The following is a 17,722-nucleotide window of genomic DNA, read 5'->3' on the forward strand; positions in this document are numbered from 1 at the left end:
TGCTGCTAAGCGCGACCTATGTGTTTGCACAACTACATAACTGTAAAATGCCTCTGCGAAGGTGATGATCTCCGAGATCTGCTCCAGCAGCTCGCTCCTCTCCGCCCTGTGCCCGACGTCTTCCTCTATTCTATCTCCACATAGCCGTCTTGGCCCACCTTGCCCACGTGCAGCTTCTTGATGGCGTTGAGCAGGGCCGCATTGGGCACGGGCCCGGGTGATGTTGGGCCAGCTCCGCATGTGCAGCATGCTCAGGATGTGCTTCTTGACAGCCTCCACCATGTCCCCTGCGAGGAGGGAGCCGCCTTCTCCAGCCTACCCAGGGCGCAGGATGGGCAGTCGGTGAGGGAGTCCTGCCCCTCAGTCCCCGGGATGGGGGAAGCCCTTGTCGCAATCCAACAGAGCCCCAGCAGCAATCCTCTCAGCAGAAGCCCGCGCAGCAGCCTGTGGTGAGCCTCTGGCTTAAGTGCCTCGCTTTTTGGTGTACCTCCTCACCACACAAACAAGCACAGGTTTCTGTTTTTCCTTCCACTCCGGCTAAAGGCCGGAAATAAAGGGGAGTGAGATCTGACTGTCTCGGGGACTTCGGAGAGGGGGATAGAGCGAGGCAACGACCTGGCCTGAAGTGAGTGAGTGAATGGGAGAGGGAAGGAGTTTAGTCTATTAGTAAACCTATGATAAGGGAGGGGGCGTCCAGCCCATATTCTGACAGGCTGCTTTCAGTATGCGCACTTTTCCTAAAACCCACCTCTCATACCATATCATTATTGTTTACTGTCCTCACACAGACTCGTGCTCCCACCCCGCGACCCTCCTTTCCCTGCTAACCCCTTGCTCCTTCCCTCCTAATCATTTACTGAGCACTTTGTTTCTAGTTCATACTGACTTCCGCCTTGTCTGTCTGCTCGCCCTGTGCGTGTGCTCACGAATTCCACTTCACCAACTGAGTAAAACAATTATTCACGTTCAATCTCTGTAGAAGGAACGCTTTGCACTTGGAGTCGCATGCTGCTATCAGTTTATTTTTATTCTTAGTTAAATTATGATGAAACTTCTCCACTTTTATTTATACACGTGGCCTCTGTTTTTTCTTTCTCTTTTGCATCACTCTACATGTCTTTCTCCCCATTCCCTCGCTTTGGTTTCTCATTCCTCCACCCTCTTTATGCCTTTCCCTTCTTTTTGCTGACACATTCTCCCTTACTCTTTCTCCATCTCTCTGTTTCATTCCAGCTCACTGACTTTCTTTATCCCCTCTTCTCTCTCTACCCGGTCCTATCCACTCCAGTTAGTTTCTGTGCTCTACCCTCTTAGTCTTCCACTCTCCTGTAGTCTCTCCCTGTTTAGCCTTTTCTCTTCCTTTAGTACTCTCTATTTTCTCTAGACCTTTCACTTACTCCTTTGCTCGACATTCCCTCTCTCTTGGTCCATTGGCCTCTCCACGATGCTCTCCCATTCTCCCTTTCCCTCTGCCAACTGTCTGCACATCTCTATAAGCGTTCCTCTCTCTAACTCAGTCCCCACCTCCCTCTATATTTTATACTCTCCCTTTCCTTCTTTTGGTCTTTCTTTCGACCCTAACTCAACCTCCTTTCATTCTTTCGCCTCCACTACCTCTCTCCCGTCTCTATATTATTAATTAACTTGCACTCTCTCATCTCTGTCCTTCTCCATATATTTCTTCCTCTCCAATTCCCTCCTCCCTCCTCCACTGTTTACCTGTTTTTCCTTCCCTTCTTTCTTTCACTCTTTTTCTTCCACCAACCTCCAGGTTTCCTATTTCTATATCCCTCCCCACTGATCTCTCCTCCTACTACTTGCATATCTCCTTATTCCTCTCTAGCTGACACGTCTCTCCAAGCTCTACATTCATATGACCTACTTTTCTCTTACTTCCCTCATTTGATCTCCCCTTCTACCTCTCCCACCTCACCATCCCTTCCTCTCTATCCAACTCCCCACTTTCTTGCATTCTCTTGGTCTTTTTCTCTCACAGCATTCTCTCCAATATTTCCCCACCTCTGTCTCTTACATCGTTTCATCTCGCTGTTCCTCCCCTCCATCTTTCTCTCTTTACACCGCCTTTTTCCTTTCTATCCCTCTTCCCCTCATATTCTCTCCTAATTCCGAAATTCCCTCTTTTTGTTTCCATTTCTTTGTCATTCATTCTCTAGCGCTCCCTCTGTCTTTGTCTCCCGTTCACTAATTCTCTTACTGGCAATTTCTGTCTTTCTGTCTCTCTCATTTCAATTTTTATTGGGATCCTTTCCACACAAACTCTCTTGGACCGGAATCGGTCGTGAAATTTGGTGCACATACTCTATGCTGTCTAACTTGAACTGTCCCGGTTGCCCCCATACAATCCAGACTCTCCTTGCGTTACAGAAGTTTGTTCCCTTTGGACGTAGAATGAATATCCATATGTGTGATGAGTTTACATTGGGGTTTAGCTTCCCTTGAAAAACCAGCATTGGCATAGCCATAGCCAATAGGTCCCGCTTTTGGGACATTATAAGTGTTTAGTTATCCAGCACAATATTCTTGGTGCAACAACATCAACTGTTGCATGGCTAAACACGTATAAGGTCCCAAAGGCGAGACCTATTGGCTATGTCCATGCTTGTTTTCCTTGCTTATGCTACTGCTAGTTCATTGAGCAAGCTGCCAGTTTTGGTCCCCGACGAACTACCTGACCGTATACAGTTGCTTGACACATAGGTACAACGCTGAAGAAGAATACAGTGGTGAAACTGCACTGTAAAATAAATAACTACCATGCATATCAATCAGCAAGAAGATAATAAACATGACTATTTACTGGGTCGTGATTTATTAATGCAGATTCGCTTGTAAATGATAACAAAGTGTTCATTTATTTGGGAACATGTGCAAAATAAAGCTTGCTGGACATTTCCTTTAGTCCCTGGCATCTGCTACTGAATTAGCTCAAATGCTTGTAAAACTAGTAAAGTAAGTTATAATTTCTTTCTTTCCCTGAGTTTAATTTTCTGGTTCTAAGACAGGCGAGATTTACTAAAGTTTCATATCAGATAATTATAATAGCTTCGGTATTATAAATTTAAAAATGTAAGCTGCGTCTCCAACAATGGTGCTGGGATCCGAGTCGGAGGGCAGGAGCTAAAAACATTTTTGGCTGGTCCTATTTTATGTAATGTGAAGGCAGAGTGTGAAGCATCTTTTATCAGCAAATTAGGAAAGTAGGATTATGAAGATACTAATGTGCAAAAAAAGATATTTACATATATTAGTTTTGTCTTTGTATTTTTTTTTTTACTGTGGTGATGTGTTCTGCTTTTTTTGTATTGCTGTGTTTTTGTGCTACATTTTTGCAATGCGATGTGTTGTACTGTGGTTATTATCTTGCATTCTGTCTTAAATTGTATTACGTTGTGCCCTGTTACGTTTGTGTATGTTCTGTTTTTCACTAAATGCTAGCTTCTGATTCGTTATTTGGCTTGTATGTCCCTCCTTAGTACCACCTTGCCTTCAGTTGTAACCTCCTATGAGGACTGGCCCTTTTACTTCTGTTACACATATGTCTAATTTATTCTGTAAATACTATTTTCTTTCATGAGTTTCTCCTACTCCAGGCCCAACGTGCTTTCGTGCAACATTTAGCGCGCCCAGGACAATGATGGCCACTTCTTTGAAATAAAATAGGTCTCGCATTTACGAGAGTTTGAGCTACTGGCATTATAAATTACAATGCCTGTTAATTATCAAAACACTTAAATGGCATTGTCAGTTACAATACCAATAGCTTAAACTCTCGCAAATGCGAGACCTATTGCAAATGCTTGTCTCTCCCTCACGCTTTAAACCACGGAAACAGAGTAAGCAGTCTCTCTACACACAAGTTAGAGTTGGGGGTCTTTTTTGGCTGTATTTTTTTATTTAGACAAGAAAAGAAATGTAAACAGTCATGCATAGAGAGAACCATTAGATTTAGATTGAAAATTGCACAGCAGAAAGACATCTTGGTGGCGCACCCCCCCCCCCCTCCCAGGCCAATACTTATCCCCTGGGAACCTACACTCCAGGGTGACACAATTTTTAATAGTGGTGCGCCCCCCACCCCATTACTGGGTCCCGTCTAATTAAACAAGGGGGAGGGGAGCTTCTCCCTCTCCCTGGGCCATTTCCTTGCCCTGAGGATCACATCTCCTGGCCATCTTATGAAGGGGTCACGCAGCCCTACACTCTGGGTGAAAATTAGAGCTCGGAACCCCATCCCTCAAGGCCCACTGCTTAAATTCTGGGGAAGGGGGGAGACAGCCCAGTCTACAGGCCGATTTTGCTCCTGGGGCCCAGCCAATAAAGTGTCAGTGCCCTGGAATCCCCCCAGCCTCATCCACTGCATGTTTGTTGGCTGTGGGGGGAGTGGGGGTGGTGTCCCAAAGCGCCTTCAGCCCCAGCCAGATGCCCGCCTTCAGCAGTAGCGGCATTGCTCCTGCCTGTAGTGATCAGCTAAAATTGCTGCTGTCTGTGGGCAGAAGCCATTTATTCATCTGTTTCCCTACCAAACAAATAAAGTCTGCTCCCAGTGGTCCGGAGCGTTTTTCATGCTCCCTCCTGCTGGGAGTAGACTTGCTGTTTGTTCTCGCTTGGTGTGTGCTGTAAAATAGCTCCCACCAAGCAAGAGTAAACCGAGATTTCCCTGCCCGCACCACTGCGGGCAGGGAAACCGTTATGTCCCAGGGGTGGCCGTCCCAGAGCATTGCTGAGCCGCCTTGGGGGAGGTGCTCCCCAGGGCCATTAATAACTCTAAGGGGTGGCAGCGTAGCCCCACCCGCTGTGGGGGTTGGGGGGTCCTCTGGGCCAGGAATGGTGACAGTGCCCCATCCCAATATTTTGAAGTCAGGCCCCAGGTGATGGAGTCCTGGGTAGGGGAAGGTGAGGGGGCACCTGCACACCCCTCTCCAATATTAAACTATTTCTCTCTCCTTTGGGACCTGGCCCACCTGGAGTGGCTTAAGCAAAACAAGCTCAAGAGGGCACTTTTTTATTTTTGCCACGGATTTGCTGAATCATTGTGAACTCTGGCAAAAACAACAAAAAAGCTTTTAGCCACCGGTGGGGTACCTGGGGAACCCCACCACCATGTTTATGGGGCTAGGGTATTCCTACCCTGCCCTCTTCTTTTTGTTTGGGCGGGGCTCTGGTTCAGGCCAAAGTCCCAAGATGGGTGCCAACACTTCCTGTTTGTAGTGATGGCAGCCAATGAGATCTCACCAAGAGATCTGTTGAATCCGGTAGGGCATTCATGTCCTTAGATAGCTAGATTTCTTTTTCCTTTAATAACTCCAAAACTACTGAATGGATTTACAGCAGATAACGAAAGTATCTTTCTGGACCAAGATTTAGCTTTCTGTCAGATATGGTGTGATTCTGTTTAACGGTTCAGGCTGCAATCATATTTAAAATCCCTAACGGAAATTGCACGGGGAAAAAGTGTTTTGTAAGACCCCCTCCCTCCACCTTTTCTCATTAAAACTAATCGAAGTGAAAGTATACTTAGAATCAAAAATATTAATATATCGATTATTCAACTACGCAGAGCAATGCAAATTATTGCACCCCCTTCTTCCTCATGTCTTTGTACTACGTCTCACATGACATCACAAATGAGTATGAACCTGATGTGGGGCTTAGCATGTTGCCCTTCTCCTGGAAAGGATAGTCTAAGACAGGTAAGAGTGAACTTTGAAGGTAGGGTGTTGAGTGCAGCACTTGAATGACCTCACCTAGAGCTCTAGGTAATAGCGGAAGACCATTTTAAAAAGGGTGCAGGGTCTAGTTGTGTTAGTGCAGGGTCTAATCTTTGGCCAGGCTTTACATCCAGAGCAAACTATGCCACAAATTTGGCCAATCCTGATGTTGCGCACAAAGTCAAATGATCTGGTCTAATACCAAGCCAAATGTACTCCAGTGGTAGAGCTGTAGAGCACATAGATCCTGTGGCCTCTGCCTTCTGACCATTGTCAGATTGGTTTGTGGGTTCAGCTGCCTTTTACTGAAGACTTCGTGGATTAGAATATTCCATGCTCACAGAACCTGTTGGATACAGCCAAAGGTTGGACCCAGTGGAACTTGTGGTGTTTGGGTATTAAGCACCTCTGTGAAGCAATCATTCAGACAGTTGTGATTTGATGTCATTCATAGTTTTGTTGACATCACGTCATAGGGTCGTGCAAGTGGAGCGGTTATTGTTGCAATGCTGACGATGACTAGAATTTGAGTGGTTTTTTGTTTTTGTTTTAGGGCTTGGATTCAAAAACCCCTCTAATATGCATTAGGGGAATAATATCAAACTCGAGTGTCTAAATGTCAAAATGTTCAATATCTTTCTTTTCAATTAATTGTAGTTAGACCAGTTCTTCCCAGACTTTTATGAACCACAATCTAATTTTTAGAACAACAAACTTTTGCAACCCATTTTCCTTTAATGTACATGAGGCGGGCAATTTTTTAAATGTAACTAGATCCTCATGTGGTCGCTCACTATCATTAACAAACAGCACATTTTTCATTGAAATGGCCACTAAATTTGCACAGTGTTACTGATAAAACTATTGCATACAAATTATGTGTGGAAAACGGGTTTCAGTAAATATCATTTGTGCAGTAAGTAAAGTGTTTTGATTTGATCCTAATAAAATCAATGTGCTTTATTTTTACTTTCCTAACTGCATGTGTATTGTTCGTTTATAGGTATTTACATTTTATGTTACAAAAATGACAGCCTTACCTTTCACAATTCCTGTACAGGATTGTCACATAATTCCCTTTACTTTTCTTTCTCGGAGTGCATTGTGAGAGGTGTTGGTAAACCCTAATGCCCATGTTGAAAAAAGCAAGCGGCAATTTGTCAGCAGCTCTAGCTTGACATTTTACCTCGGTCTTTAAAGCAGCAAATGTGACAATATAAATGCAGAATTTACAGGCATCTTTATTTATTGCTTGTACTTTCACCACTCACCAAAAATCTGCTCACGACCCACAGTTATGGAAGCAAGGATTTAGAAGCTTCTAGAAATAGAGTTCTTACACTGTTATTGGGCAGGGGTAAGCTCGTTAATAGAAAAATACTATAGACCATGCATCCCCAATAGTGTGTTGAAAGCAGCGACACATTGAGCAATCATAAAAATTGTCTTCAGAATGCATCTCCAAATCGAATTTATTTTTGCGTATATTTTAATATATTTAAAAATAAAGAAAGAGGCTTGGTGTAAGCATATGATTAGTTATTTTTTTTGGAAAATTAGCAGCTGATGTTTCTTCATTAAAGAATGATATAGCCTTTTCTGTGCTTTTTGGTAAGAACACCACATATCCCTTATTTACTCTCCCTGTAGGCTCAGACATTGTTTTTTAAGGGACTTGCTGTCTATTTTGCAAATGTTAAAGGTGTGCTTTAGCCCGATCTCATGTAATCACCAGAAAATTGAAAGCAGCATAGACCTACTCCATTTTTGATCAGTTTTATTGGCATTTGATTGGTCTTCAGTTAGCCCACTTATGAGGTAGGTCCGATGCTAATAAGTGAAGCCCTGTTAACTCCGATCCAGTCTTAATCACAGGACAGTAGGGTTAGGTTTTACATTTTGTAACCCTTGTGACAAATACAGTAGGAAGAGGTTTTGCACCGTGGACACTGATAGATGCAGTAAGAAGACGTTTTCTGTGACAAACCTCAAAGAAACGCTCTTTAAACTGTTTAACACCCTGGGACTATCCTACACAGCTCTCTTGCTAAAAGTGAATAGAGTGGACTTGGTTTTTATTGTGTACATTTTTTGTCTTATGTTTAATATTTTGTTGTGTTGAAATACTTGCTAGACGTTGATTTATCAAGTGTTACCGTGTGCTTTAGAGTATTGAGTTTGTATCCATATGACATTCCTAAAGTAAACCTTGGACTGCTCTGCCTCTCGAATGGAAGCATCAAATGCTAAAGGAATTTATTTGGTGCTTACTTAGGGATCCGACATTAAAGTAGCAACAGGACAACAGAAGTACGTCTCTTTGTAAGAATCCAATTGTCCTTTCTGTAAGATCTCTGTAAGAATGCAGTTGGATCAGAATAGCCTCTAATTATCCTGGCTAATGCCCCCACCCTGTAACCAGTTCTCTCTGCAGGAAATAATGCAGAGGTGAATTGTTCTTCGCTGCCTCTCCCATGGAGATCATTAAGTTATGTCTTGTTTTGACCGCTGTCACACTTCTCCAAGACCTGTCACCCTTTAATCCCAGTGTTCTGACTGTGCATATGGAGGCTAAGTAGCGATCTGCTCATGTAGCTGGTGCATGCGCAAGTACATCCTGTTTGGCACATGAACATTATAGTGATTCTGCTTGCTGGTGATCCAGCTGTCTCCCTTCAAGCTCTTTACTGCACGTGTGCCTTGCAAGTGAAGGGCACTTTGCTACCTACCAATGCATAATTAGTACGCACATGCAGAGGACTGGGCAAGCTTCAGAGTTGGTGCACTGTATCTGAAAGAAACACGTTAGTTATAGAATCCTTACCTTAGAATTAACCCCAGGCGTCAGACTGCATCTGGAAACATTTTTCGTTAGCACTACCTCTGCGCGCTGGAAGTTTGCATCGTTGTCGCCAGGATGACGTTGCAGCAGCTACTTAGAAGCCGCGCCCGCGTTCTGATGACCATTCTTTATTTTCCGCGCCAGCCAGCGCACATCCGGGTAGAGTGGTATCTCAGTCATTTTTTGACTACCTTTTTCTCGACTTTTGTCGACGTCTTTTCGGGTCTTCGACTCCGTAAGGTGCATGAGGGATGCCCAGTTTTAAGGCCTGCGGATCCTGCCATTGCATGGTATCGGTGACGTATCCACACCGCGTGTATCTTTTCTGCCTGGAGCGCGACCATGACCCCAAGTCATGCTCCGACTGCCAGTTGTTTACGCCGAAGGCTTTGCGGGAGCGGTCCGAAAGCTGCTCGAACACCGGCAGTCCGATCGAGGTCCTGGTCCAAAGACCGGTTGCAGAGCCATCGTCATTCCGACTCGAAGTCATCCAAGTCTTCGCACTCTGGGTCGGGTAAGTCGAAGCATAAGAAGAAGTCGAAGAAGCATCGTCGCTCTTAGACTTCAATCGGCCGATCTGATGAGGCGCGCGGGTGGTACCACTCCCGCGGCTCTGCGCGTGGAGCCTGAAGGGTCTACTCCGATCTTCCCTCCCTTTCTGCGACCCAGAGCGACCTCCGCCCAGCTTCGTACGTTCTACGAGGCGATTCACGCCATCTTTGGGCGGACCGACCCCGCCGGCGTGCCTTCGGATCCCGCTGATTCAGTTGGGGGGGGGGGGTTCTTCGCTGCTGGCGGCTCTGGCCCTGGCGCTGCAGGCCCCCTTGGATCCAGTCCTGGATCCGGATCGGCGCCGTTTTACCTCATTACACCTCTACGTGCGCTGCTTCTGACAGCACCACTAACGTGCCCAACCCCGGTCGGCCCCCCGGCCGGCATCGACCCCAGCCTCCTTCCCGACATGGACAAAGAGCCCCTTCTCAACGACTGGTTGTTGAAGGCGGGATCGCCCCAGGCAGTCGTCTCCCACCTCCAGACTATGGCCGACCTCCTGCATTTGCTAGGGTTCTCCATCAATGTGCCAAAGTCTCACCTGATTCCCTCTGAGAAGCTCCTCTTCATCGGAGCGGTTCTGGACACAACGCAGTTTCGGGTCTATCCTCCCAAACAGCGAGTCTGGGACATTCGGGCTATGATTCCGATCTTTCAGTCCTTGTCCCGGGTTTCGGTCAGACTGACCCTGAGGCTGCTGGGCCTCCTGGCCTCCTGCATCCTGCTGATCAATCATGCCAGGTGGCATATGTGGGCTCTGCAGTGGGACCTGAAGTTCCAGTGGGCGCAGCATTAGGGGAATCTGTCAGATTACTTCCAGATCTCGGAGGGCACTGCTCAACAACTGCAGTTGTGGCTCACAAACCAGGATTGGGTCAGTGGCAGGTCCCCCTCCCATCCCCAACCAGAATTCAGTGGTGACAGATGCCTCCCTTCTAACATGGGGCGGCCACATGGGAGAGGCGGAGATCAGAAGCCTCTGGTCTCTGGCGGAGTCCGGGCTTCACATCAACCTCCTGGAGCTCCGGGTGATTTGTGTTGCACTGAAGGCATTCCATCCCCCTGTCTGGGAAGAGTAGTGCAGGTGTTCACGGACAACACCACCGCCATGTGGTAGTGCAACAAACAGGGCAGGGTGGGGTCGTGGACCCTCTGTCAGGAGACCCTTCGCCTTTGGACATGGCTGGTATCCCTCCACTAAGATTGTATACGCCTTCAGGTGGAACAAATTTGTGTCATGGTGCACAGCAAAGGCTGTGGATCCCCTTTCTGAAGTACTCTTGTTCCTTCTCTCTTTAGCCCAGCAGGACTCTGCTCTAGGCACTATCAATGGCTACCTTTCTGCCATCTTTGCTTTCCTTCGGCTGCCAGATCAGCCTTCTCTTTTCAAGTCCCCGGTAGTTAACCGTTTCTTGCAAGGCTTAACGCATCTTTTTCCTCCAATTCCCTTCGTTATGCCTCAGTGGGACTTGAATCTTGTGCGGACTTATTTGATGTGTGCTCCCTTTGAGCCGCTTCATAATTGTTCTTTACGTCTTATAACTCTTAAGACTGCTTTCCTGGTAGCCATCACTTCTGCTAGAAGAGTGAGTGAGCTCCAGGCTCTTTTTCTCAAAAACCTCCTTTCCTGTCTGTCCATCCGGAAAAGGTGGTTCTCACGACCCGTCCATCCTTTCTTCCTAAGACGGTCACTGCCTTCCACATCGGGCAGCCCATTACTTTGCCCACCTTCTTTCCGCCTCTGCATCCTTCGAAGGAAGAATAGAGGCTCGACCATCTGGACCCAAAATGTGCGCTCTCCTATCTGGATCGCACAAAACAGTTCAGGGTGGATGATCAACTGTTTGTTGGCTACGTGAGTGCAAAGAAGGGTCGGGCCGTACACAAACGCACCATTTCTCCATGGGTCGTGTTGTGTATTAAGGCTTGTTACTCTCTAGCTAAAATGGAGCCTCCAGTGGGGCTGCGCGCTCACTCCACCAGGGCAATTGCAGCCACTACTGCCTTGGGAAGAGGAGTGCCTCTAAATGACCTCTGTCAGGCGGCCATGTGGGCATCACTGCATAGGTTCACCAAACGCTACTCCCTGGACAGCCAAGTCCAGAGAGACTGCTTCTTTGGCCGTTCTGTTCTCCAAGACTTTCTGGTGTGATCTTGGTTCCCAGACCCACCACGGGGTTGGTATTGCTTGGGGTATCTATTCTAAGGTAAGGAATCTATAACTAACGTGTTTCTTTCAGATGCACAAGTTACTTGCCTTCGGTTCAGATATTTATGTAAGAAACATTAGTTAGTTATAGATTCCTTACCGCCCCACCCATCCTCCCCGTTCTGCGAACCGATTTCTAGGGTTAAGGACATCCTAGTTTTGTGCATCAGTGGTCAGTGTCTTGCATGGCTCTTAGTTTCTGGCGCGGAATGTCATGTACAGAACTGACGTCAGCGCGCGAGGGTGCCGCCTAAGTAGCTGCCGCAACGTCATCCCGGCGATGCCGACGACTAAAGTGGAGCCGACCGACGCCACCTTCAGACACGCAGAGGTACTGCTGAAAAAATCTTTCCGGATCCAGTCTGAATCCTGGTGGTAATTCTAAGGTAAAGAATCTATAGCTAACTATTGTTTCTTACAGATATATCGTTACCAAAGGTAAGTAACTTGTACAACAGGCATCAGCCAGGGAGAGCGGCTGTTAGGAATTACTTTAGACCTGTAACGGTGAGGTCTGAATCAGGATTTTGGATAAAAAGAGCTGGTTGGAAACTCTTGCAATGAAGTATATTTATATAATTTTATTTGAATCAAATGTTCTTGGCTAACGCCAGTTCTAAAAATAACCCGCATCCCAGCAAAAAGTGATTCTCTAGTAATGTACCCAGTACAATAAAATGACGGATATTTTTTCCCTGTTAATCCATCATAAAAAGTCCAAAGTTCTTGCCTCCAGAGATCAAAATCTCAAAATAATAATCTTGGGCTTTGTGTTCCATTTTGACTGAGATTGCTACTGATATGATTGCCGATGACTGAAAGAATGATCTTAGTATGGCTCTGGCTGAAAGCTGATGGTTTTAGGGGGATTACATACTGGGGGCAGTGAAGTGTGCTGCTGATAAGCATCAATCATTACTGCATATCATTACATTGTAGTATCCCAACATATTAGTGTAGGATAATTCTCTAGTTCGTGTTGTCTGACGTTCTCATCTTATGATTTATATTTTCAGGTGAAATCTGTAAAAACTGGATCCGTCTTTTGGTCAATATGCTGCTGCTTGTCCTACTTTTATATGGTAAGCTTCCCATTTTATATATGATGTAATGAAATAAACTTAAATGTATTGTTTTAGGTTTCGCGATTTTTAGTTGGCTAAATCACTTTTAATCACAAAATTCTCAGTGAATAACCTAACCTCTTTTTAAAAAAGTCACCCAGCTATCACAAAATGCAGTGCTTCTTGCCTTCTCTTAAACTTATTTCTAGTCAATTTATTTCTCCTCCCATGAACTATTAGCCGTATTCTAAGTCTTAACACCCACTTTAGCCCTTACTCTGACCTAAATGCTGTTCCTTTCCTCCGCTCTAAAACCTATCCTCCACTATAATTCTTTCCATTAACATAATGCGTTTATTTGGCTAATCCTGGTCCTCACTGCAATTCATGCTTTCCCTGGCCCTTAATTGAACCTTCATCTAACTCTATCACTAAAATCTACCCTCATCCTAATCCAGCGGTTTCTGTACTCCATTGATTTTTTTTATTTTTAGTACAATATTTTTCCTGCCTTGTTTTTTTTTCTTTTTATTGCCAGATGTTTTAACTTTAAGATTTGTGCTCTCATACGACAATTTGTCATCAGTGTTCTGAAGGCAAGAGGCTGTCTTGGTATTATATCAGATTTAATTTGTTCAGATTTGACAATGAGAAAGTTGGAACTGAAAACATGTTTGTTCATGTAACATTCTAGAGTGGCCTCCCTCCATTTTAGAGTCGTGTTTGCAGTTCTATTGTAGTTTACCCCATTTCAGTACCGTTTCTACAGTCGCACTCCAAGGATGCTTCGCTGTGACTTGCCTTCCCTCTTGATTAGTTTTACATCATGTACGCATACATCTGGAATGAGGTCTCGTCATTGAGGGCCTGGCATAGTGACCCTTTTTGGGATGAATTGACAATCCGCTGATGACTCCTTTGTTCTTGCACTGCCCGCCACTAACCCTCAGGAGCACAGAAGGACCAATGTAAGGGCAGTTGCCATGAGATTTCAGGCTAGTTTCATGGAGGCCATCTGCTAGTGATGTAGGTGGTGCATTTGAGTTAGAAAGACTAACTGCCCCGGTGCAAGGTGTCGCCACCCTTTCCTTGTACAGCATTAACAGCCTGAGACCTAGTAAGACGCTATTGTGCCACAGCTTGGCTGACTGAGATATGGTCAACCGGAGTCAGTGCACATATGGCAACCATCCCATACAGATGTCTTAAGTGTGTTGGGTCTACTTTTTTTTTATTGTTGTTGCTCCTGTTGCCTAAAGGTACAAGAAAAAACTCTCTTCAGAATTGTGGCCTCGATTTGTCTTAAGAGAATTCCTGACCAGTGATGACCAGATTCTTCTGTGTTGTCTGCAAGGCCAACACCACCAGTAAAGTGACTGTCTGACTGCAGAACCGTTGCTCTGCTTGAATATACGTCACACACAGTCCTAGCCAGATACAAATGGAAATTCCCAAGAAAGGAAATTGAAAAATTGAAGACTGTTCCCTTCTCCAATCGTGGAACAATTCTTCTGAGACTTGCCTCTCATTTCTGACGTTGAGACAATTCCTCGCATTGGCTTTCCCTGACCTCACATCACCTTTCTTGGACCGGACATATTCTGTGTTAACCATCAGCTGTTTATTGTGCTGTTAATGCAATCGCTGTGTCTGTCAACCCTTTAATTAATAAATCCTAAAGGGCTGCGCTGCAAAACCTTTTGAGGACAGAATTCAAAATCATAAAGGTTTGTTCAAATTTAAGAATCAGTACAGATGGCAAAAAGGAGTTAGTCCAATTGAAATCAGCATTAATAATGCATCAGATCATGCACATGCAAGAAGCTCTACATAAAGTGATTTACACAGGAATTCTATAGCCAGAACCAAAGTATTTTACGACGACAGGACAAGCACAGAATCTGCTGAGTTTGAAGTCGGTCAAAGTATAAGTCCATAAATTAAGGTGCAGGTTTTTCTACCAAAAAGGACACATTTTATAGGTTTTTGCCAGTGAAAGCCACACGCTCGACATGGTGGGATCTGTCATATGCCTGCACTAATCAAGTTAAATACACCCAAACCTATAGCTTTTCAAGAAATGATGATGCATCAAATGAGGAATATTTAGTAGCACCTACATTTGCACAGAATTATAGTATGGTGTACTTAGGAAAGTAGGGAAAGCATGTGACATTTGTGCAACAAAAAATGGAAATTGGCAGAAGAGATACGTGGTTGAAGAGAACTCATTCATGTATTTATAAAAGGACATTTCTTTTCCTGTTACTGTAAACTTAATGTCAGTGGATGCAGAGTACGCCACAGTCATGTCAACTGAAGCCACCTAAACATGTTTAAATTAACCATTGTTTTGTGCTCACATCTTTTCGGGGCTGCCTGGTTCCTCGTGTAAACCCTGGGATCTGTACAGTTTTCTGCTGCCCTCCTAGTTGTTTGCGCTGTGTAAACGTCTATAAAATATCTTGTAAACTTCACAATATATATCTCTTTTTTCAGCAGTTTACACAAGGTGATTTTGAGATTTAGTGAAGTGTCATTGCCAATTAAAAGTATTGAGATAACGTCCTTATCACGAACCTAATCCTATGGGTTTAAAAAAAGGATTTTATTACTTCGCAAGACTGTGCATGTTGCAAGTGTTGGGAATGTGGCCTATTAGCTAGAAATGTTGGCATTGTAACATGGGGAACCGCGTTCGAATCTCTCGGTCAACATTTTTTGATCCTGGGCAAATGGCTAAATCTCCCTGTCCCTAAGAAGGAAAAATCATGTACCGTACTCTGCTCCTATAGTAAAGCGCTCTCATACTTTTGTGCCAGGCTTCGTTCTACAAAAAACAGCAAAAAAAAGTCCATTAAAGGAGAACTTGCTCACAAAAGGTTTGTTTTATTGGTCAGTAATACACTAAACAAACAATCTTTAGTGTCCAGAAAGAGAGCAGTAGGAAAGGAGATTCCGATGTTTGAATAAGAAAAAGGTTATTTAGGCTAATTACCGCTTGCATTATTTTGGGATTATAAGGAAATATGAAAATTCAGGCTCTTCAGTGGCTTCTGTAATCAAAGTTGAAGTAACACTGGTGGCCAGTGAGTGATTGCTGGCAGTATCTGAGAGTATTGTGGTACCTGCAATAGTAAATATGAGACAAGCAGACCGGACAGGTGCTTCAGTTGGTGGACTGACAAGTGCATCTGGTGACTGATGTGTTCCTCACTGGTTAGTGACCTAGAAGAGAGCTGTTTGATCTGCCAAAAGACACAGCCCCACAAAAAACAATTTCACATCAGGGTAGGCTAATGACGATAAGCAATTTTTCCTAATAATTTAAAGGATTAATGTATATTGATCATGGACAATAACAGGGTTCCTTCATAACCTATTTGGTGTGTCTGATAATCTAGTGTGAAAAAGAGTGAAGTGTGGTTGTAGCAGATTCTATTGGTGGAACTTCTATGTAATCATTCCGTTTGGTGACGGAGAGCAGTGTGTAAGTGGATGCTTTATTATTTAATATTGCGTGAGAAAAGCCTAGATTGAGCAGTAAATAGCCACTATTTCGAGTTTTGTTCAAGTAGCCACACGTGATTTGTTTTTACAACATATTGGATGCAGTATCTATCCCTTGGTCATTCATCTAATTTACTCTTTCCCACTGAGGTTTTTGCTTAGGACATAGATCTGGGATGGTAATAATTCTAGTGTCAAAGATTGACCAGGGATGAGTATGCTATTTCAGTTGCACTTATTGTGAATTACCAATTTCCTATTATGGTTTCACATGACTAGAGCAAGGTTGTACGTCTACGTGCAAACATCCTACTGCTATAGGTTTGGCTTATGATAGGATACGATTTCATGGTAATTGCCTTTCTATTGAGATGGTGGATGACGAATGATGAGGCAATAAGGGCGAAACCGATGCTGGGTTGCTTGTGTTCTGGTTCAGGGAGGACCTGGCCTGACAGTTCGGGCTGGACTGTTCCCATTGGAGCAGGGTCAAGATTGATTTGCATACTGCTGGGTCTAAACTGAGATGGCATGCTGTGTAAAATAACAATGGATTGGGCTGCAGTCTGAGCAAATACCAGTGACTGAATAATTAAAGCATTCCATCCATCCCTTTTTGTTTAGTTCAGTGCTACTCTGATTCAAGTATGTGACTGTGAACGATCCAATACTAGAAAATAAATAAATTACTTCTCTAACTGTAGATTTTCAGTATTGGTATGTTTCATTGATTCGCATGCGACCCATCCTCCTACCCAACTCTGGCTTACTTGTCAAGTACCTTTACGTCCACACTTGGGCAAGAAATGTGAGATATGATGGCCCATTTGGGGCTTTACAGTGTGCTTTCTCCTGATTGTTGGAGATCAAGTCTTTCGAAATGCTGTGGATAGGCTGCTAAAGTGGCCATGATAAAGCTGTCTAGGCTGTTTGTTTATTTTATTAATCCGGTTTTAAGTAGTCCTGACATTAGGGGAAGGTTTTAGGGCACTTTAGTTAAGAAATGGAACATTACGTAAAAAACATAATTAACAATAGTCTTAAATATTGAGTACCAAGATGTAAGCAGGCTCATAAAAGTAATAGTATATTGAGGTAGAGAGTTCAGCCTCAAGGAAAGAGACAGTGCAAAATCTAAGACCACCAGTGTTTCTAGTTAGAAGGGAAATTAACTAAAATGTTTTTTTAATATAATGGCTTCCAGTTCATGTGTAAATACTGTTAATGAGGTAGTGGTGCATGAGCCCAGATAGCTAGGAGTTCCAGACTATGATCGCAATCCCTGAGAAGGATTGAGCCACAAATCGTGCATCATTGCACTGCTCTGTGCATATCGTGGGACTCCCAACTTGACTGGGATGATTCAAGTATGTGAATTTATGAAAAATGCCATGAGTGGATAATTACTTAACAGTTACAGTAAGTAACCTTTTTAGTGGTACTAGGTACTTTTATTATGTACATAGAAAAGCTTTTTAGCCTTTTTCCCCCCAGAAAATGTTTACATTAAACACATCAACCCCCAATGAGCTTGGTGATCACAGCAATGATGATGAACTTTGGATATGATTATTTAGCTATGGTATGACTGGCTGAAGGTTTGCTTGGTGATGACATGTTTAATGACGATAATGATTTTAGGCTTTTGCTTTAACTTGGGTATTTTGTATCTGTATATATTTGGTTATTTGTCTTTGACCCAAATATGGCTATCCCAGTTTAAAAGAATTACACAGATGGCCATGTTAGTCTCAGACTCAAGTTCTGACTAAAATATAAAAAAATGTATAGTGCATTGAAAAATAAATTACTTTCT

At 44.0% G+C, this 17,722-nt stretch overlaps 1 protein-coding gene across 1 annotated transcript in view; it reads left to right on the plus strand.

Annotated features, from left to right (window-relative positions):
• Positions 1 to 17,722, plus strand: part of STT3B (STT3 oligosaccharyltransferase complex catalytic subunit B) — a 449,914-nt gene that overhangs the window by 153,585 nt on the left and 278,607 nt on the right. Inside the window, exon 4 of the mRNA XM_085630572.1 lies at positions 12,349 to 12,414. Within this exon, the coding sequence (XP_085486698.1) occupies positions 12,349 to 12,414 (66 nt within the window). The remainder of the gene's footprint in view (positions 1 to 12,348; positions 12,415 to 17,722) is intronic.

This window comes from Triturus cristatus, chromosome 10 (assembly GCF_964204655.1).
Source record: "Triturus cristatus chromosome 10, aTriCri1.1, whole genome shotgun sequence".
Taxonomy (NCBI): domain Eukaryota; kingdom Metazoa; phylum Chordata; class Amphibia; order Caudata; family Salamandridae; genus Triturus; species Triturus cristatus.